The sequence below is a fragment of the Carettochelys insculpta genome, chromosome 8 (assembly GCF_033958435.1).
Source record: "Carettochelys insculpta isolate YL-2023 chromosome 8, ASM3395843v1, whole genome shotgun sequence".
Taxonomy (NCBI): domain Eukaryota; kingdom Metazoa; phylum Chordata; order Testudines; family Carettochelyidae; genus Carettochelys; species Carettochelys insculpta.
The window spans coordinates 53,839,681-53,861,706 of record NC_134144.1 but is presented as its reverse complement, the minus strand read 5'-3'; the positions used below and the strand labels follow the sequence as shown (position 1 = coordinate 53,861,706).

At 43.2% G+C, this 22,026-nt stretch overlaps 1 protein-coding gene across 1 annotated transcript in view; it reads left to right on the top strand.

Moving 5' to 3' along the window:
• Positions 1 to 18,637: 18,637 nt before the first annotated feature.
• Positions 18,638 to 22,026, top strand: part of KYNU (kynureninase) — an 88,711-nt gene continuing 85,322 nt past the window's right edge. Inside the window, exon 1 of the mRNA XM_075001566.1 lies at positions 18,638 to 18,818. Within this exon, the coding sequence (XP_074857667.1) occupies positions 18,650 to 18,818 (169 nt within the window). The 5' untranslated portion in view covers positions 18,638 to 18,649. The remainder of the gene's footprint in view (positions 18,819 to 22,026) is intronic.

The following is a 22,026-nucleotide window of genomic DNA, read 5'->3' as shown; positions in this document are numbered from 1 at the left end:
GCTTAAGCTCCACGGACCCCTTTTACCCACAGCTAGATAGGTCATCCCGGACTCTTCCCCCTCTTGCCAGTGCTGTGTGATGTTGCCCCAGTCGCTTGCCCCAATGTTATCCTCACCCAGACCTGCCCCCATAAGGCATGTGGTCCTCATTCTAGAGATCATGGCAGCAGTGCACAGTGCCAGCAGGAAGGAAATGCAATGGGGCTGACCAACGAGAGGAGTTGGGAGTCCCAGGATTTGGGGGTCTTCAGCCCTTATTAATTTGGGCCTAGATGTTAAGCAGGCAGGACTGTGGTTATGTCCCTGCATCAAAGGTTTCTGTGTTCACTGGGTCTACAGTGGCCTATGATTAAAGTTTACACTTCATTTGCACTTCAACTGCTGCTGCAAAATATATTACACATTCCAGGAATGTCCCCATGCTACATAATACTACCAATAGCCACTATAGAGTATAAATATATGGAAAGTTCCCTATTGTTCTGCAACAAATTAGGATAGTATGTGGTAATAAGTTCTCCTTTGCAGAAGGAAACTTCCCAGTGCCCAACTCCTCACTTTGCCAGTTGGAATATTTATATAATTCTCTTGAATGTAATTGCTTTAAGCAGATCAAAAGGGTAGAAGAAGGTAGTCCTTTGCTGGGGTCCTGGGGTATTCAAAGGCTACATCACTGTTAGCATCTCTCTGCCACTATAGCAACTCCTTTGAGGGTGTCAGAACTGGGAGCATAGTATAGACAGGGCTCAGATGTTTTAACCATTCTTGTTCAGCTACCCTTGTTTGAAGTAAACACCTGAACTCTTTTTTTTTTTTTATTTTCTTCCCACTGTTGTCACTACCAGTTCATGGTAGGAGTTTCTCTTAACTACTACTGCTGTATACAAGGCCACAGATTCTGAGTAACTGATTTCTACTTATTTTTAACATACTGTACTTGAAAAATGGACACAGTCTGGCACACAGTAGCAGAATACCTACATTATGGGATACCCTCACTTCCCTTTATTATGCATTTGAACAGCATTTTTATTTTATTTTTTATTCTCTAGGTAGAAGTGGGAGCAAAAATATTGTATACAGTCTATTATATCAGTATTATGGTGGTGGCACTGTGGTTAGTTGGCTGTATTGCAGTATCACCTAGATCTAGGCAAAAGGCACACATAAAAGTCCAAATATAAGACAGATAGGTAAAACAATGAGACAAATCTGAATGGTATTAAGAATCAGCAGTCATAGCTTATCACTCCTTTTATCATAGTGCCTAATGTAGCAGTCCTGTGCACACCACTGTCTTAAAATGCTATTCAGAGATATACTTGTTCTGCCACATCTTTAGTGCTATCCTACCTAAATAGTCACACATTGTCCTGCCTCCAGCCATTTAATCATCTACATACTTACCTAAGCCTGTCTGATTGTGTTTCTCCACAAACACCTCCCCTCCAACATCTCATTCATTAATAGTTAATTTTATTTGACCCATCTTAACCCTCTGATTATTCTTATTGAGGTCCATTTCCATAGCGTATCCACCCAGTTCCCTCCAGTATTGTTAGCACAGGCTGCCCAATTCTGAGCTTTCAATAGCTTAAGCCCAGCCTCATCCTGTTGCTCATATTGAGGTATGAATGGACTCCTCGGCACCAGGAGAGGTGTTCCTCTCTCTACACATACAACATAACCTTCCTCCCACCATTTGAAGCATGAGCTTTCTCTCAAATTAACAAAAAACTGGATAATCTCTAATCAAGAGCTCTCCTGAATTTTTGGAGAAATGTAACTTTAAGAAGCTAGTACCACTTACAAGAGGCTGTTGGAAATGATACTCTGAATGGAGCAGATTTGTCAAGCACTTTGTCTCTGATTACTGAATGCCCCCAGATACGAGAATGAAAGAGAAATTAAGAAAATAGCCTGAGTGACAGAATGGAGAAGCTTAATTCTCCATCAGAGATGAAGCTCTCTGGACATGTGGAAGACAAGAGGAGGAAGTTCAGACAGTGAGTGAATATTCTTGATCTGCCAGCAATGATTGTCAGTGAAAAGGAAGATGGTCAGAAGATATTATTATTTTTAATAGTGGCTGGTTAGGAAATTCCTGATGTGTTGCTAGTTTTGATTTAATTCAAGCACAGAAGTTCAACTATGAAGTGACGGTGCAAATTTTGAATACTGCCTTCCTCAAAAAAATGAAACTTGTGAAAGGTGTTTTTAATCAGAAGGCAAAAAAAGGAAGGTGAAATTATTGTAGAGTTTAGCTGTTCAGTTTTAGATGAGTCACACTCTTTCAATTAGTGGAGGGCTGAGTCCCTGAGAAGAAACCAGATAGTGATTGATATCTGGGATACATATATGAAAGAGACAATAGTAGATGCTCTTTACAGAACATTTAGAATTTGTTAAGGTATGGAAGTTACACAATACAAAACAAAGCTTACGGAAGGTGGACTGTGCTCTAAAATGTAGCTATGTCTCTGACCAAACACCTATGCATTCCCAAGACAAGAGAGTAACTCTTATTGTCTTAGAGCAGGGGCCAGCAACCCTAAGAACAGCCGCGAAGAGTGGCAGGCAAGCCAGTTGTTATTGGCATACAAGGCGGGAGCTGAGCCCCACTCCTCTTCTCACATTCAGTAGAGAGGTTGCTCAAAGCAATGGTACCTGTGGATTAACAAAAGACTAGCTAATGCTACCAACTACCATCTAAATGATAAAGCTCTGAATCTTAATTTATTTATTAGTGAAGCTGTTGTAGGTAGGATTATTTTGCTATGTCTTCACTTACCAAAAACTTCAAAATGGCCATGCTAATGGCCAAATTGAAGAATACTAATAAGGCACTGAAATGAATATTCAGTGCTTCATTAGCATGCCACCAGCCGCGGCACTTTAAAAGTGCCATGTTTCGCTCGTCTGTGGCTCATGTACCCAGGGGTCCTTTTTGAAAGGACCCTGCAAACATTGAAATCAGCTGATAGCAGTAAGTGCTGCAGCTGGTGGCATGCTAATGATGCACTGAATATTCATTATAGTGCCTCATTACTATTCTTCAATTTGGCCATTAGCGTGGCCATTTCAAAGTTTTTCATAAGTGTAGACACAGCCTTAGTGACTCTAAAAGTATCACCACCATTTGGACCCTCGTACACAGAGGTCAAAATGTCAAATTGCAGCGCCCCACCTCAAAGAGTTTGCTAAACCCTGCCTTAGAGGCAGCAGATTCAAGTCCCTACACATTTACAAAATGCAGAACTCCACACCAGACTATCCCAGAGCCTATGAGGCTTTTGAACTGTTATACAGAGATATCCTTATCTCACAGAACTGTAAGGGACCTTGAGAAGTTATTGAGTCAAGTCTCCTGCACTCACAGGAGAACCTACCACCTTTCCTGACATATTTTTTTGTATGTACTTGCCCCAAGTCCCTAAATGGCACCCTCACAGATTGAGCTCATAACCCTGGGTTTAGCAGACCAATGAGCTATCCCTCCTTTTCTTCTGTAATATAAGGGATACAGAAAGGGGAATTGATCTTGCTTCTCCCCCATCTAGTGACTAGACTAAAGAACATAAGGGAGCTACTACTTCCCCACTTTGCCATTCACAAGTTGTCAATCTAGTCGCCCTCTGCTTTTGTCAATGCCCAAAATAAATATGAAAATTTTTGTTTTGATCCAACCCAAAAGTTTTGTTTCAACCTGATGGAAAGTATTCTTATAGTTTTCCTTTGGTGAAAATTTATTTTTATTTTTGGATAAAACTGAAAACAATTTTTTTCTAAATTTCAACTTTTTCAGGATTGCCATGTTTCCAGCCCACCAATTCAAAGGGGAGCTCTTAGTAATAGTGGAATTCTGTTTAAAGAAAGCACATTCATGTTGCTTAAAGTGCTAGAGAAAAATATGTTACAATTCATGTGAGTCACTGAGGGACTGAAAAATGTAAGAGGTTGGAGACATTTTATGCTAGTCTTAAGTGAGCAGGGACACTAAAGAAGCTGTTAAGGCTTGCCCCCAAAACACAGGCCAAATCAAACAGAAGAGCTCTCTTTGGTGGTACAGGAAAAATGGCCCCCTTGGAGTAATAAAGTCACAAATTTGTTTATGTAGATGTGAAAAATATGTGTCTTTTCTAAATTATTATTCTTTCTTTCCTACATGTTTTTAAGTGTAAGATAGTTTAGCTAGATAGGTGATTCTTCATGCCAAATCTATTTTTTCTAAGCACACACATCAGCACTGTTAGACAATTGGCCCCCATTTATTGAGTGGTGGGCAACTTGTGGCCCACAGGATGCATGCAGACCACAGGGGTTCTACCTGCAACCCACAGACACCCTGTATGCTCTCCTCCCCTTGCATCTCTCATGCACTGGGACGCTGAAGTTTCAACTTTCTACTCTTTCCCCTCTTTCTCATCACATTTTGGAGCACCATGAATCTGTGGATTTGTTCTCTGTCCCCATTTTCCTGCTTCCCCCCCCCACAGCTGGAATGCCATGAATCAGCTGTTTGCATCCGTTCAACTCTGGGAGAGAGAGATGCGAGGATGGAGCACAAGAAAGGTGTGGGGGAAGAGGGTAAAAACAGGGTGCGTGGCCTGCCTGCTGCCCAAAGAGATGACAAAGGGCCACTCATGCAGCTCACTTACTAATCATGGTTGCCCATTGTTGTTTTAATTGGTATAACTTCCAGCACTTGGCAGTGAAGTTTGGGTTTAGACGTGTAACCACAAGATCTCATCTCCAACCTAACAGGTTGATGAGAAACAGTATCAAAATAATAAAGCACTTCCTGCAAAAGGCTACAGCATCAGACATGATTGAAATTAGGCATTTTTAAATTACACAATGACACCTATGACGAGTAGGTTGTCCCCTGCTGAAAATAAGGTTGCTTGGGGTGATATCTTGAAGTGGATTTCACCATAAGCAAGGTTTGAACTTCAGTTCAATAGCTCTTAGCAACCCCACTTCAACAATTGTTCCAGCACCCCTGTTTTTATGTAAAAGAAAATGGAACAAAATATCTGTATAGTTGGAAAATGAAGTCTGAAGAACTGGGATTTTCAGAAGTATAAATACCACACAAAACCAAACAGACTCCAGTCTCACAGTAGTCCTAACTGCAGTATTCCTATTTGGTTTTAAGAAAAGGGGGCTTTCGAATACTGGGGGGTCCTTTCAAAAGGCCCCCGTCTACATGGGCAGTGCACAATTCAGAAGCGGCACTTTTGTATTGCCACAGCCGCCATTATGCTAATGAGGCGCTCAATATTCATGGAAGCACCTCATTAGCATCTTCCAACTTCACTCATTACCATGCCCCTTCGGAAAGGAAGGGGTTAGTGTGGAAGTAGCCAGAGACACATACTGAGAAGTAAAAGGCAACACTTCTCCACTTTCCAAGGGAAGCATGAACAAGTAGCTCTGAACATTCACTCTTGCCTGAAGAGTTCTGAGAAAGTGAACAATCACAATAGGTAAGACAGATGAGTTCTAGGATAGGGCACCATCAGAACAAATTGACTTACTGCCTCCTGAGACTACTTGTATTGATATCTTCAGAGAGCTATCAAGAGACAGTACAAGATAACTCCAAAATTAACAGGACATTATCAGTTTTAATTAGTACATTAGTTATAAACATTTGAAGTTCTGTGTTTTTACAAATGTTGATTGTTCATGGTCATTAAATTGGGCTGGGAAAGGAAGTTGTGAGGAGGTATACCTTTTAAGATATTTAACACAGAAGCAGCTGAAACTGAGATATTGAATGAAGCATATCGCCATGTAGCAGCTTGCCTCTGAGTGATTCCTAAACATTACACAAGGAACCAAGGTACAGATGGTGACTGACATGGATGGAGCTACATATGTCTTAATTCACAAAGGGCCAACCCAGGGCCCCTTTTAGCTGACACTTCAGAGACTGAATAGACAAACAATTGCTAGTGCTTTTCATTTTGTCTAGCATAAAATGTCTGTACTTTGACAAACAGAAATTCAAATATATGTACCACAGGATACCCATATTGGGTGTGTCTACACTCACACTCCTCTTTCGAAAGGGGTATGCAAATGAGGCAATCAAAAATGCAAAAGAGGTATAAATTTGCATATTCATCGCCTCATTTGCATATTCTAATTTCGCAAGAGCTTCTGTCAAAAGAAGAAAGCCAGTGTAGACGCTGCTCTTTTGAAAGTAAATCCATCTTCGAAAGAATCCTTTTTCCCATTAAATAAAAGGAAGAAGGATTCTTTAGAAGATGGGTTTACTTTCGAAAAAGCAGCATCTACACTGGCTTTCTTCTTTCGAAGGAAGCTCTTTCAAAATTGGAATATGCAAATGAGTCGTTAAATATGCAAATTTACATCTCATTTGCATTTTTGATTTGCCTTATTTGCATACCTCTTTCAAAAGAGGAATGCAAGTGTAGACATACCCACACTAGCTATGATCCAGCTGCTAAGCTAAAAATACAGTAGCTGTCATGGCTAGTATGACCGCAGGGGTCCAGCTGATAGGCATATACCTCAGATCAGTTAGCCAATTCCCACAGCAAAACTATGTTCTGTTAGCCTTGGCTGGAGCTACACTGTATTCCCAGCTCCAAATGTTGGCACACCTTAAAATGATAGCAAGAATAACAATAGTCTTACAAGATAGCAAGTGACATTGCTTGTAAATTGGGAGAGGGCTTGTATTGTTTTTGCAGTGTTTCATTTAATTTGGCTGCAGAGGAATAAGTTTCATGTGTTTGACTTCTGAGTAACTGGAGGTGGTCATGTGTTCAGAGATAGTACTGTTCAGTCTTTATGTAGTAAACATGTGGCTGTGGAAAAAGCTGCTCTTGTCACAGCCCTCTTTGAGCTTTTAAGAACTTCCTTATTCTTTATCTGAAATGGCTGCTAACCTCTGGGTAAGGTGGTTTTACTATGCAGTAGAAAGATGAATTTTGTGTGAAATTAGTTTTAACACTGTCGGTTTTTGATGTACAAATCAAGTACTCACGAAAGCTCATGCTCAAAACTTTTCTGTTAGTCTGTAAGGTGCCACAGGACCCTTCGTATGCACCGCAGTTACTTTAAAAAATGGAACTTACTCTAATCCATGTCTGTCACATTCTGTTGCAGTAGGTTTGACACTATTACTGTGTACATTATTTAATTATATAATTATGTGTTTACTGAATGTTTTTTTCTTTATATTTGATCAGGCATGCTGTGAATATTATATTCAGAATTTTTTCAGTATTTACACTAATGCAACTTTTTTGAATTTAATGCACTATTTTGAAATGCAAAATGTCAAGTTTAGAAAGCAAAATTCTTTGGCTTGCATTTTTAGGCCCTTGCAAACTGTACTCATGTGAATGAGAATAACACAGCCAAGACTTGTACTTTGTTTTTGTACTTTGTTTTTAAAAGGCTATAGTTCTCTGGTTCCATACCTCTTCTAACAATGCTATTGGTGCCTTCAGCTGGGGTCTTTCTAACCCTTGAGACCATTGATTTATTTTGCATTTATATGATCCTTTTTAACGTTTATCTGGTCAGCAAACTGGAAAATGTCAAAGTTCTGTGGGTTAAACTTTGATAACTTGGTGAACTGCTATTGGAGGTCAGAAAGCAGAACAAATATTCTCCATGTGAAATCTTTTAAGAGTTACTGATTCAGATTCAGCATTGTGGCAGCGTTTGTGGCAGCACTGTGTTAGACAGAAAATACTGTGAGTAATAAACTCTGAACACTTCACGAAAACATTGGAAGATAATAGTTCAATAATGAAGATAGGATAATACAATTATATAGGCAGAGATTAGAGCTAAAAATTGCATAAAATAGTCTAAAATAATCAAAGTATTGTTCATATAATTAAACCTAATGGTTCTTTTTTCTGCAAATTTGAATGCATGGTTTGTTAATATTTCCTTTTGAAATTTTTATATCAGCCAGTAAACTATGTATAAAGGACAAAACAAATAATCACACAGGAATTAGTGGCATTTGATTGTTTGATAGCATTAACATGGGAAATGTAATGATAAAACTGATATTTGCACAGATAATGATGGTTTTTCAACTTGATTAATTTTAGCTTCATCCAGTCTGACTGAAAACAGAAGATTCCCAATAGCTACTGGTGAGTCTTTTTCACCAAATCATTGCATGTATTTGTGTGTGTGTGTGTGTGTGTGTGTGTGTGTGTGTGTGCACGTGGAGGGGCGGAGAAGATATGAAGTAAGAGGAGGAGAACAAATAAGTAGGGCCAGATATGTATTTATGGACAAAGGGTGGTAATAAAAATGGGTGGAGGCAGAGAGAACAGACTGCAGAGTACACGGGGGAGAAAAGATTTTGAAAAAGACATGTAGAAAAACAGAAAGAAACTGAGTCCCACTTAGGGTTAACACCTGTGAAACGAAAAATAAAAGGCATATATGAAGCCTGTTGCAAATCTTACTCCCAACCACAAAGTAACTCTGAAATTGTTACTGCAACATTCCCTGCCATTCCCTGCAACAACTACTTATAGTAACCAGAGAGTTAGCACGTAGAGATAAAGGCTGATAATATAACTGATAACAAATGGGTATTGTTTTTATCATCATATTTTGCTAGCCAACCTTTGCAGGCTGTTTTGTTTAGACTGTTACTGTTAAAAGTGTAGTTTTCAATGCTTTATTTTATTTTTATTTTTGTGATTGGGTTCCAAGGTTGTCATGCCGAGGGCAGTTGTGGGGATAAGCTCCCATAGCCTATAAAATTCCCTCAATGGTGCGCGTCTCAAAAAGCCTCTGACAACCATGTCCAGCTCCTGGCCTTCTTGTGTGGCTTAGTTTTTAAGCCTGGCGGAACTGTTTCTACCGACAGGAGAAGGGGCAAAAGGTGGCTCACCAGCGTCTTAAAACTGGTTGCTTCGGGCAGGTGAGGCTCATTAGCCTTGGTTGGTCGCTCACTTAGGAGAAAGTAAACTCTGATTTCAAACCCCCGCTGCCTTGTGGTCACACCCATTCCAGGGAAGGGCTTCGGGAGTGTAACCAATCAGGCTCGGGTTCCCCAGAAACGAGGCTGTACCCAGAGGGCGAGTGCTATATTTGGTTTATTGAAAGTGCGTGAAACCTGCGACGGGAGCCCCGGAGATGCCACAGTCACCAGTGGGGGAAAGCCCGACGCATCAAAGCTTCGCTCGGGGAGAGGCTCTGTAACAGGCCTCCTAACACTAGCTGATAAAGCTCAACTCATTAACATAAGATTGCCTAAAACTGCCTATGTATTCCTTATCACTATCTCTTGTGGCCTATTGCCAGAGTAGCCTTGAAGTCTTGGCAAGCGCGCCTTGTTCTGCAGTAGTTCCCATGGCAGGGTTAGTTATTTTTCAGCTTTTCACCTTGCACAGACTGGTCTGTTTAGATTCTCCTGAGGATTCACAGAGGGGTCGGACTGCACTCTTGACCATTACAATGTCTTCTCGCACCCTCCACTCCTCCCCACGACCCCTTTGTGAATTCCAAGGCTAGTAGGAATCAAGTGAGGTGGTTGATGCTCTTCTGGCAACACAGCGTGCACCTGTGGAACAGACTTGATAACAGCATATGAGAGCAGTAAAAGCAAAGTTTTGCAAAAGGGTGTAGTTTTGCAAGAGAGCAGGAGTAGCACTGACACCTATGAAACAGGTGTCCATGAGCTGTCCCACGGCCATACTGTGGGGCAGACAAAAGGCAGACGAGTTGATGGCAGTTTGTGCCAACACTACCTATACGTTGGAGCTGTTACTGATACGTGGGCCCCACTCTGAGGCCATTGCTACAGCAGTCCAGAGGTACCTGTGACCCACCCCATTAAGGGGATCGGGGTTCGTACAGTAACAGGGGTGACGCCTGTGACCCGCTCAGTGTTCTGCAAAGCCCACACCACTGCTAGGATTTGCTTTTCCAGGAGGGGTGTATCCACCTTCGGCTTCGCAGAGGGTTCGTGACCGGAAGCCAATAGGTTTTTTCCACTGGGTTCCCACCTGCTGCCACAGACCCCAGGATGCCATGTCACCAACAGTTTTACCTCCAGTTCAAACGGTTGGCCCTGCAGCGGTGGAGTGAGGCGGGCATGTGCCACCACCACCTCTTTGCAGAGATCAAAGGCTCGTTGGTGCTTCTCTGTCCAGTTCCACTGGGTGGCTTTGCGCACAAGCTCCTGTAAAGGATGCATTAGAAAAGCAAGGTGTGGAATAAAAGCACACCAGAAACCGAGAAGGCCCAGAAAGGTTTGCAGCTGCTGTTTAGACGAGGGTGTGGGGAATGCCTGGATGGTATGCCGCACTTTCGGTGGAATGCATTTGTCTGTACCCATCCACAGTACACCCAAGTAGACCACACTGGTGGCTGGCCCCTGCACTTTCTTGGGGTTAATAGCCCACCCCCATTCCTGTAAACCTGTTATAACGGTGTCTAGGGCAGCTTGAACAGTCGGTTCATCTGGTCCCAAGATCATAACGTCGTCGATGTAGTGGTAGCAGGCCATCTGGTCAGGGATGTCCAGACGCTCCAGATCGGCCTGCACTAGCTGATGACAGATCGTAGGAGAGTGCTTAAAGCCCTGTGGTAACACAGTAAACGTGTATTGCTTTGTTAGGCACATGAAGGCAAACTGCTCCTGACTCTCGGGATGAATGTCAATAGAGAAAAACGCATTGGCCAGGTCTATGACGGCAAGGCTGCCACGGTGATGCACTCCAGGATGGTAACCATGTCCGGAACCACGGCCGTTAGCTCCGGGGTTACCTTATTGAGTTCTCAATAGTCCACTGTCATGCGCCCCGATCCATTCGGCTTCTTCACTGGCCAAATGGGGCTTTTGAAAGCGCTCAGCGTGGGGCGAATAATCTCCTCCTGCAGCAATGCAGCAATAGTGTTACTGATCTCGTGTTCTCCACCAGGGATGCGGTACTGCTTGACTGACACTGGGGTCTGGGGGACCGGCAGGCACACAGGGTCCCATTTGGGATGTTCCTGCAGTAGGGGCTCCACAGTTCTGATTGCCTGAATGTATTGGGGGTGCCCAAAGGCAAACAGCCCATACTGTATATCCACACACTGGCCACGCAAGACGTCCATTCCAATGATGCGTTCACCTAAAGGTGCAGCCAGCACAGTCGCCCGAAAGGGAGGGGCTTTCCCCAGCGTGAGGGTGACCTCCACCGAATAAGCAGTGGTCTCCACTCCTCCGAGGCCCTGCACAACCATTGCATGACCTGCAGTCTGGGTAGAATGCAGAATGGTCACCTCGGCTCCAGTGTCTAACAGATCTAGCACATGCTGCTCCCTTCCGCGGGGCCACTTGATGGCTAATGGGACGAATGGGCGCCGGTTCTCTGCTACTTATTGCACCGCCACAGCCCGTACCGCAGGAGACCCGCCTCCCCGTCACTTCCTAGGGGGAAGGGTCCAGTCAACCAGGGCGCTGGGCTCGGTCCTACCCCCAGCTCCTGTACCTTTCCGTGGTGCCTGAGTCTCACCAGCCCTCTTGGAGGCACCCACATCCTCACTTCGCTGAATAGGCGGCAGTTGTAACCAACGCTTGTACAAGTCTGGTGTTGGCAAACCATTGATCTCCTCACGGGGGACCCCTGCCTTCAGCAAATCTGTCCACATGGTTCTCCGGGTCACCTGAGCATGCCCTTTCTCCTGTCCAGGGGCTCCCGCCCGACCACCTTTTCCTTTTGTGGCACGGACTGCTTTCGCGCCTATGACAGCCTCTAACTGCATCAACATTCCCACCAAGTCACCTACAGTCCCGCCTGCTGCCATGACCACGGCCATAAGGGAGGCCTTCAGCTCAAGAGGGGCAAGGTGTAACAGAGTGGCCTTGATGGATTTCTGGACCGTTATATCATCCGGTCCCATGTTGATGAAAGCCACAGCCCACACCACGCCCAGCTGCCGCAGCGCACTCATCCCTTCTGGGATCGTACGCCAGGGCCTCATCAGTGCTTCCAGTTCCCCCGGGTAGGGGTACACCTGGTCCACCACCACAGTCAACCAGCGGTACAGGGACAGCACTTCCACGGTGTGTCCCTGTGCATCATTCAGACCTTGTATAGTCTGCAGTGCCTGTCTGACCTGTGAATCCTGGGACAACATGCCCATCTGGTGGAGTTCTGCAAGCAGTAGCAACACAGTGTTGCCCGTGTTGTCCCACACACACACTAGCCGGGCCAATAGGCCCTCCCCTGGCTCCTGCTTAAAACTCTTCACCATCTCCTGCAACTCACTTGTCTTAAACGTTCGCCAGACGTCATTGCAGCAACCTCCTTCTGCCTCAATTCCTGAATGGGGCGCGCCTGTCTCGGATCAGTTTGCACAGCCTCCCCGTTCACCTCCTCCTGCTCCTCAGACGAGGAAGAGCTCCAAATGTTCCCATCCCAGGTCTCAGGGTCCTGAGTGGCTCGCGCAAGGACCGCACGCACTTGGGCCGTTGACACCGGTTCTTTCCCTAGTTTCACGCGCCACCGATTCGCAACTCTCGCTGCCAACACCTCACAACGATGGGTTAACACTTGCGTCTTTTCAGACTGCGAGGTAACCACCTCCTGCGCTATTGCCGCGTATCCGCCAAATCACGACATTCCTGCTCCTTCCTCACCAGCGCCTTATGCAGGTGGAGAAGCTCATCATCCAGGGCCCAGAGGGCAGTTAGGAAAAGCCATGCTACCTCTCCCACCGCCCTTTTTTCCATCCCTGGCCAGCGGCTCAGCCGCAGCCAATGCAACGCCCCTTCTACCTGTAACAGCATCACGCTTGCCACCTCCCGCAACTCCGGCCAGTCTGCCGGGGCTGCCCAACAGGCCACCATCTGCGCTACCAGCCCCCATCGCTCTGTCGATGAACATCCTGGTATGCACAGCAGGGACAGCGCTGGCTTCTCTGCCTCCTCCGCTTTTGACCAAAAAGGCATCCTACCTGGAGAACCCTGCTCGCTGTGCCAATTGTAACCAACCAGGCTCGGGTTCCCCAGAAATGAGGCTGCACCCAGAAGGTGAGTGCTATATTTGGCTTATTGAAAGCGCATGACACCCGCGACGGGAGCCCCAGAGATGCCGCAGTCACCAGTGGGGGAAGACCCGACGCGTCGGAGCTTCGCTCTGGGAGAGGCTCTGTAACAGGCCTCCTAACACTAGCTGATAAAGCTCAACTTTAAGATTGCCTAAAATTGCCTATGCATTCCTTATCACTATCTCTTGTGGCCTACTGCCAGCGTAGCCTTGAAATCTTGGCAAGCGCACCTTGTTCTGCAGTAGTTCCCATGGCAGGGTTAGTTATTTTTCAGCTTTTCACCTTGCACAGACTGGTCTGTTTAGATTCTCCTGAGGATTCACAGAGGGGTCGGACTGCACTCTCAACCATTGCAATGTCTTCTCGGACCCTACAGGGAGTTAACCCTGAGGAAAAATCCAGAGTTGGAGACCCGAAGGCAGCCTGATGTTACTTTTGACATCTTCTTGGCAACTCCTGCGATGCTGCTGATGCCAAACTGTACCGGCTCGCCGTTCCTTTGGATTTATCAGCAACAAGGAGAGGGGGATCTGCTACATAGGCAACAGCTCATCCTTCATATAAAATTTGCCCAGGCATGCGCCCTGGAGAGGACACTCCAGCGGCGCCTCACAGCGTCGGCATTACATGGGAAGCAACAGTATACCAGTTATAAGTCACAGCTAGTTGGCAAAGAGCTTGATGCCAGAGGTTGCTTCCTATGGTGGGAGGGGTCATTGTAGCCCCATTGGACAGCTACCACCTGCCTCAAACTGGGCAGCCCCCAGCCAATAAGGTGCTGTCTCGCCACAGTCCATTTGCTTCACTGGGTGCATGGAGCTTAGGGATCAATCCCAACAGGTGGTAGGAAATCTGTGCACAAACAAAAAGAGAAAAATACAAAAGCGCCCGGTTCTTAGTCTGGGCACCTGGAATGTTAGAACCATGATAACTGGACTTTCAGACAACCTTGAAGATGCAGATGATATCTGCAAGACAGCGGTTATCAACAACGAACTGAGAAGGTTAAAAATGGACATTGTTGCCCTTCAGGAGACAAGACTCTCATATTCCGGCAGTCTAAAGGAGAAAGATTTCACTTTTTTCTAGATGGGAAAACCCCCTAGTGAAACCAAAGAGCACGGCGTGGGTTTTGCAATCAAGAATAGTCTGATTGGCTCCAACACACCACCCACAGGTGCTCAGAAAGGCTTATACAACTCCAGGTGCGAACATCTGCAGGCCTGACCAACATCATCAGTGCCTATGCTCCATCATTTACCTTTTCCCAAGAAGTTAAGGACAAGTTTTTGATGAGCTCAGTATCGCAATTGAAGAAATTCCAACTCGCAAGCCACTGATCATTCTTGGGGATTTTAATGCAAGAGTTGGTGCTGACCATTCCAGCTGGCCCACGTGCTTAGGGCAATTTGGAGTTGGAAAGTTAAATGAGAATGGGCAATGGAGTTAAATGAGAATGGAGCTTTGCTGCCAGCACAGTCTCTGTGTTGCTAACACCTTCTTCAAGACCAAGCCCAGCACAGTGTGTCATGGTGTCATCCCAGGTCCAAACACTGGCACCAGCTGGACTTGATCCTTGTAAGTCACGCCTGCATAGGGAATGTCAAGCTGACTTGCAGCTATCATAGTGCAGACTGCGACTCCGACTGTTCACTCGTTGCCAGCAAGATCAGGCTTCAACCTCGGAGGCTGTATTGAACAAAGAATGCAGGTAGGCCACGAATCAACATCTGTATGACCAAAGACCCCAAGAGGGTTGCACAGTTTGCCTGTGCCCTCGATGAGGCCCTTCCTGGCCCAACCAGTGCAGATGCCAGCAGAAGGTGGGCATACCTTCGGGATACAATCTACAACACGGCGATGTCGACTTTTGCTAAGAAGCAGATGAAGTCAGCTGACTGGTTTGAAGCACACTCAGAAGAGCTGCTGCCCATCGTTGAGGAGAAGCGGCTTGCAGCGACAACATACAAGACATCCCCTAGCGAGAGGAACTTGCAGATACTCAGGGCCGCTCATGGTAAAGTCCAAAGGACAGCCAGGCACTGGGCTAATGACTACTGACTTCAGCTCTGCTCCAGAATCCACACCTGTGAAGACAATGGCAACATAAAGGGCATGTATGATGGAATCAGGAAAGCCATTGGACCAATTCAAAATAAGATTGCTCCCCTGAGCTCACTCAATGAAGAGATCCTTAAGGACCACTCCAAACAGATGGAAAGGTGGGTGGAGCATTACTCAGAGTTGTATGCTTCGGAGAACACTGTCACAGAAGCAGCACTGAACTCCATTCGGTGCTTTCCAACTTTGTCACAGCTCCACAATGCACCAACAGCACTGGAAGTCAGCCAGGCACTTGATGCACTGGCAGTTGGGAAAGCCCCAGGTAAAGATTGCATTACATCAGAAATTCTCAAGTGTGCTAAGAGCAGCCTGATTCCAGAACTGCATGGGCTGCTGTGTCAGTGTTGGAAGGAGTGGAAAGTACCACAAGACATGACAGATGCCATCATAGTCACTCTTTACAAGAACAAGGGTGACAGGAGCAACTGTAACAACTATCGTGGTATATCCCTCCTTAGTATCGTTGGAAAGCTCTTTGCCTGGGTAGTATTAAAGAGGCTCCAAGTCCTTGCAGAACGAGTCTATCCTGAGTCACAGTGTGGGTTTAGAGCTAAAAGATCTACCATCGATATGATATTTTCCCTCAGGCAGCTGCAGGAAAAGTGCAGGGAACAGCAAAGGCCACTATGCATTGCATTCATCAACCTAACCAAGGCTTTTGACCTTGTTAGCAGAAATGGTCTTTTTCCAATTCTGGAAAAGATTGGCTGTCCCCTGACCCTGCTCAATGTCATCAAGTCTTTCCACGAGGACAAGAAGGGACTCATTGTCTATGATGGATCCACCTCTGAACCTTTCAGTATCCACAGTGGAGTGAAGCAGGGTTGCATTCTGGCCCCTATACTTTTCGGAATATTTTTTTCCATCCTGCTCAAATATGCCTTTGGTTCAGCCACAACAGGCATTTACCTTCACATGAGATCTGATGGCAAGCTATTCCAGCTGTCTAGGCTAAAAGCAAGGACCAAAGTGCAAACAAGGTGCTTGCCAGACTTCCTCTTTGCGGATGATGCAGCTATTACAACTCATACACAGGAGGAACTGCAGCACCTCATGAATCGTTTTGCGGATGCCTGCAAAGGGTTCGGGCTTATCATCAATATTAAGAAAACACAAGTGATGAGTCAGGACACTAACCATCCGCTTGCTATAAGCATCAAGGATCACCAGCTGGAAGTTGTCCACGAGTTTGTTTACCTGGGCACAATATCCGACAACCTCTCCCTTGAAAGCGAGATTAACAAACGTATCGGCATGGCTGCCACCACACTATCCAGGCTAACAAAAAGAGTGTGGTCCAACAGGAAACTCACAGAGCACACCAAAGCACAAGTCTATAGAGCCTGCATACTGAGTACTCTCCTGTACGGCTGCGAAACTTGCACGCTGAGCTCCAAGTATGAAAAGAAGCTCAACTCATTTCATATGCATTTCCTGAGATGCATCCTGGGAATCTCCTGGCAGGACAAGGTGATCAACAACATGGTGCTCGAATGATCAGGGACTGCCACCATGCACACTTTGATCAAGCAGAGACACCTGTGATGGCTAGGTCACATCTCCCTGGGAGTGCTGCTCATGGGAATAAAGGGACTTTGAAGTAGGCGGGGTCCTTTCGAAAAGGAGCCCTGTCGGGACGAGACACGCAGCAGCCAGGAGCGTCAATTAGTAAACTTCAAAATGGCCATTTGCGTGTCCATTTCGAAGTTTGGGGGTAGTGTAGACACGGCCACAGTGTGTGTAAAAATAATAAAAAACTGAATACATATGAATTCCTGAAAGAAGACTACAGAAGCTAGGGTTACCATATTTGAACTTTCAGAAAAGACTACATCCCTGAGAGGCAGTGTATCTGTATCTGTACTCTGAGTATATCTGTATCTATACTCTGTATCTGAACCTTGTTCTCTAAAAACTTATGCACCAACCAAGTTTAGGTGCCTCCAGGATTTAACAGCAGTTTTATGGATCTTATTGCAGCCCAAACTGGGACTTAAGCTCCTAAATCCCAGACTTGAGCACTTGAGTGTCTTTGTGGGATCTCACTGGTCACCTCTAGTATTCACATGCTGCACCATGACAATAAGATCTTGTCTACTGATTTTGTGTCAGGCTGAGTTGTGTCATATATATGACCTCTTTCATTGTAGCATCCATAGCTTTGTTCGCTAAAACTACATCAATAAACTGAGGAATTTGTAGGTCGTTATTTGGACAGATTGTGCTGTAGTAGAATAATTTTTTCCACACATATATGGAGGAAAGGATAGTGGAAGAATATAGGTCCAGTTCTTAATTGCACCAGAGCTTTGCTTAGTACAGAAGGAGAGGGTGGGGAAAGGTGGCTTTAAAACAACTTTTTCCCAAAATTCTCAGAACTGATCTGGTTTAGTGTTTAATTTATAGTAGCCTTTCATTTGGGGCTATTAAAGGGAGACAGAGTGTGTTTTAGCTGCTTGTAAATTTCCTTAAACTGGGCTAATCAGCAACCATTTTTTCAAGTGCTGCAGAACTCAGCAGGGATCCAGTCAGTGCATAAGATATGACAATGACATACAGCAATATTCAATTCACAGAAATTACATCAAAGACAAATATTCTTTGATTAAAAAAAAATCTGTTAAGTCTAATTTCCCAATAAACTGGCAAAAATGCATCAAAAATCTGTTTGAGGTACTTTTATTATGCTCCAGCCCCTTCAGATGTAGGTCTCAGTATATTTCATGTGAAGACTAGGGGAGTTGCAGATGTTGCAGTTTGCATAATCTTTGGAAAATATAGCCTGACATGTTCACTGTTTGGCCTGTGTTTCTGCCCCCACTCCCAGCCTCTTTCTCAGTTCAGAGCAACTGTAATGGTGACCATAAATTGGTGTGTAGTCCAATAAGAGTGAAATATTATTTCAAGATTCTGTTCAAAAACGCTTCCAATCATAACTTCGTCTGCCATAAGTGTTTCCTTTTACGTTCTCTCTCATTATTTGTTTTGGTAAGTGGAAAAAAACCCATGAGTTTGAAGATTTCACAGACTGGAAAACAACTTGAAATGTAGCTACACACCTGCCCTCCTTCAGAACACGGATTGCTGAAACAATAAAATAATAATGCTGCCCCTGGCTTTTAGTTCTGCAAATGTGAATGATACTGTAGAACTTCTTACTGCTGTTGGTGCAGAGGTAGAACTTAGAAGCTGCTGATACAGTTTAAAGAGGAAACTGTACTGTATCTGGGGAAAAGATGCCTTTGGGGCTACAGCAATATGTTGCCTTGTATATGCTTGAATTGATCAATTTTACTTTTGCCATCCCATTCAAATATTTCACTTTATGAGAGCTTGGGATGAAATAAATCTTAGTTGTCAATTGAAGCAGTGTTAGTGGTCTCTTACTAGCCCCTAGTGAATATGTCTCATGTTGAATTTAAACTGTTATGTTTTCCATTTTAAGGGTAAAATGAATGTATTGAAAATGGATTCATCTTCTTATGGGCTCCCAGCGACAATTTTAGAGCAGACTGCCTCACATCTAGGATGTAGTCCAGCAGATGAAAAACTTGCTTTGCACTTAGATGAAGAAGATGAGCTGAAACATCTCCGTGAATATTTTCATATTCCAAAAATCAAGGATCTACCTCCAAGTGAGAATCATAATTATTTTGGGGAGTTTTGCATCTTCTGACTATGGTTTTTTGTTTTTTTGTTTTTTGTTTTTTTCATAAATCATTGGAAATTGTCACCTACCATGTAATGGAACAATTGCAGTCATAGCTGAGCACAGTATGTCCTCAATGTTGCTAAATCATTCCATCAACTTATTGTGGCATAGAATATTTTATGGTTTCATTCCTGTCCAGAATTAAATGTGAAAATGCAGCACTTACATAATGCACATGCTGTCAGTCAGCTTCTTTGAACAATATACTGACTGATTGAAAATGATAGGCAAATAATTTTACCCACTGGATTGAAACTTCAATGTCTCTCAGAACCTACAGCTCAGAGCAATTGCTTCTTCACTACAACTTTTATGCTATGTTTTTGTTACAATTATCTAGTGGCAATGGAAGAGACAGTGTATGTTATTTTAGAGTATGTAATATTTTATTGTTAGGATGCAAAAGGAATTTAATACAGGCTTTTAAGGGAAAAATACATGGGGTATCTCAGGAAAAAAATATGTGGGCAAGTAATTGAGTGGGAACCATTTAGCTGAAAAGTTTATTTTTCTTTTTTGAATTATCTGCAAATAGAGCAAAATTTTCTCAAATATATTCATTGGAAATATTTCACTAAATTTATGTGAGTAATTTCTTCATCTGTAGTTTGCTTGTAAACAGTTGATTGTGAGCACTGGAAACTTAAATTGTTTTTGAATAGATAAAGTCATAGTGTATTTCTATTCCCTAACTGGATAAATATGTTAGAATTACATGCTTGTGTGAAGATTCATACTTGTGTGCTGAAAAATCTGTTTATTAAGATTTTTGCAAAGTTCAACTAATAGTTTCTGTTTTATCAAACAATCTTGCCATCATACACTACAGTAGTTATTCACAGGAAGCTTAGATGTGATACTAAAAAAGATAGGGTGCTAAAAGTGCAAGTTCAAATGAATAATTGAAGAATAAAATACTATTGAATTTTTTGTGAATTATTTACTCAACTTCATGAAAGGAATCTGAATTATAGAAAGACATGTCTAGTGTTTGAATGCCAGGCTTGGAACCAGCAAAGCACAAATTAATGACAACATTATAGCTATTGTTCTTTGTTTCCCTCCTGTATGGTGCATAGCAAAGAGGCATATAGCTTCATACTCCACTCTCTTTTTGTCTCTATCCCAAATATCTCTGGGGTAAGTAACGGCTTAGTATCTCAGCAGCTTTGAGTCCAAGATACTCTCTTTCCTCATAGAGACATCCATAAGGAGATTTTTATGTTTTATTTTCTTTACTTTAATGGACTTTTAATATTATTGTTCCTTTCTTGCAATCCAGCTCTATTCTTCATGATATCTAGGCCCCAAGACTGCCTAGTTACATGTTTCATTGTTCTTACACACCCTGAGTCTCCTTTTTTTTTTTTTTTTTTACTAAACTGTCACGAAATACAGCTTCTGTCCTGAAGAACAGCAGGGGTAAAAATATTTACATTGTATAGCTATACTATAATGACTGATCATTCCTGACATTTATCTTCATGCATGAGTGGGTCCTAGATAACTCGCTCCTGAAGATAAGTGTCATTACAGATATTAGCCATCAAGTATTCTTTATATATTTACATAAAGCATTACAATAATGCTTTAACATAGCCTCGAAAGAGGAAGATGAGAACATCCATGGGAGACAGGTATATTATGTACTCAAAAAAGTGTCAAACATCAAAATGATAGTTTAACTTTTTTACCAAAATGTAAATTGTAATCACTGTTTTCACTATATAAATCAAGTGAAAATCTGCCAACAGACTAATTCCATGTCACGTTCTTCTGGGAGTTTGGCAAGCATGTGGATTCTGTGCAGTTTCAATAGAGCAAGTGGAGTGAGGCAACACTGGAAAAGTTACATAAATATTCAAATGTCTAAGCACTTCTTGGAAGAGCCCCCATTATACTTGCTGTGTTGAGATGCCCTTGTCTGAAACAGCTGAACTATTAGTTCCTAAAGAAAATGTTGGAAGGTAGTGATAAACTTCCTAATCTCTTCTTTGACCATTTACAATTTATAGATTTAAGAGAGTTTGTCCGTCCACTTGTTTGTTCCTAAATAGTTTGTCCAGTTGTCTGCTCCTAAATAGTAAGCGCTAAGACTGCCAAATTCAGTATACAGCTTCCTCTTATCATAACTTTAAAAAAAAAAAAAAAGGTAAGTGGTTTGTTGTGCCAGGAAAATGGGATGTGCCTGGAATGGAATTGCCACTCATAAAGCCATAAAGAAAAGAGAATCACCAGGCAGGTGAAAGGGGCTGACTGGGGATGTCCCCATCCTCTATCCAGAAGTGTACCACCCCTGTGCTGCCTACCTCCCAGGAGCCCAATATGAGTGGGGAGGGGGTGAAGCTCCCTCTACCAAATTTGTACAGGGATGTTGCTGGCTACTATCCTTCATAACTGTCAAGGAGCAAGGGGAAAGTGTGCAAACTTAATTGAGTTAAGGGCCTGAGCAACACCAAGTAATTGTGCTTGTATAATATACCAGAATACGCAGTAGCTCCTCCTTGGCTAATGTTGAAATTCTATATTTACTCTTCATTTAGACTGATCATCATTGAAAGACCACTTGCTCTTGGGCTTGGATTAAAGGTTACCTTAATTCATTAGAAATTGAGCTCTAAATTATATGTAGAGCAATGTTACGCTTCCATGTGAAAAAGGATATACATTATTAAATCTGACCTGTTGGAATCATTCTAATAGGTGTGGAAACCACTTACTAAATCATATTTAATTAATATGAATATAAATCTCATTTATTTCTTTATATTGTTCATGTTTTATAGTCAGCCTTATGTAAAGGCACATGTTTTAAATGCAAGCTGTCTTTACATTACTGTTATGCTCCAGTGCTTAGCGTAATAGTAACAGTGCTTTTGCTAGTACAGTAAACTCTTTCATATATGGCAGCCCTGGGACCAGGAGGTTGCCAGATATTCAAATATTCTGGATAATAGAGAGGTATATCTAGCAATGCATAACAATAAAAAAAACAAGATGAGAGATTAAGAAACAAAGAAAAATGTATGCAGAGTACTTCATTTACCAACAACTGTTGTATTGTACACTGTAAACTTAAGCTGTATTTTTTATATTTACTTTCACTATACTGTACTTATGGAAAATGATAC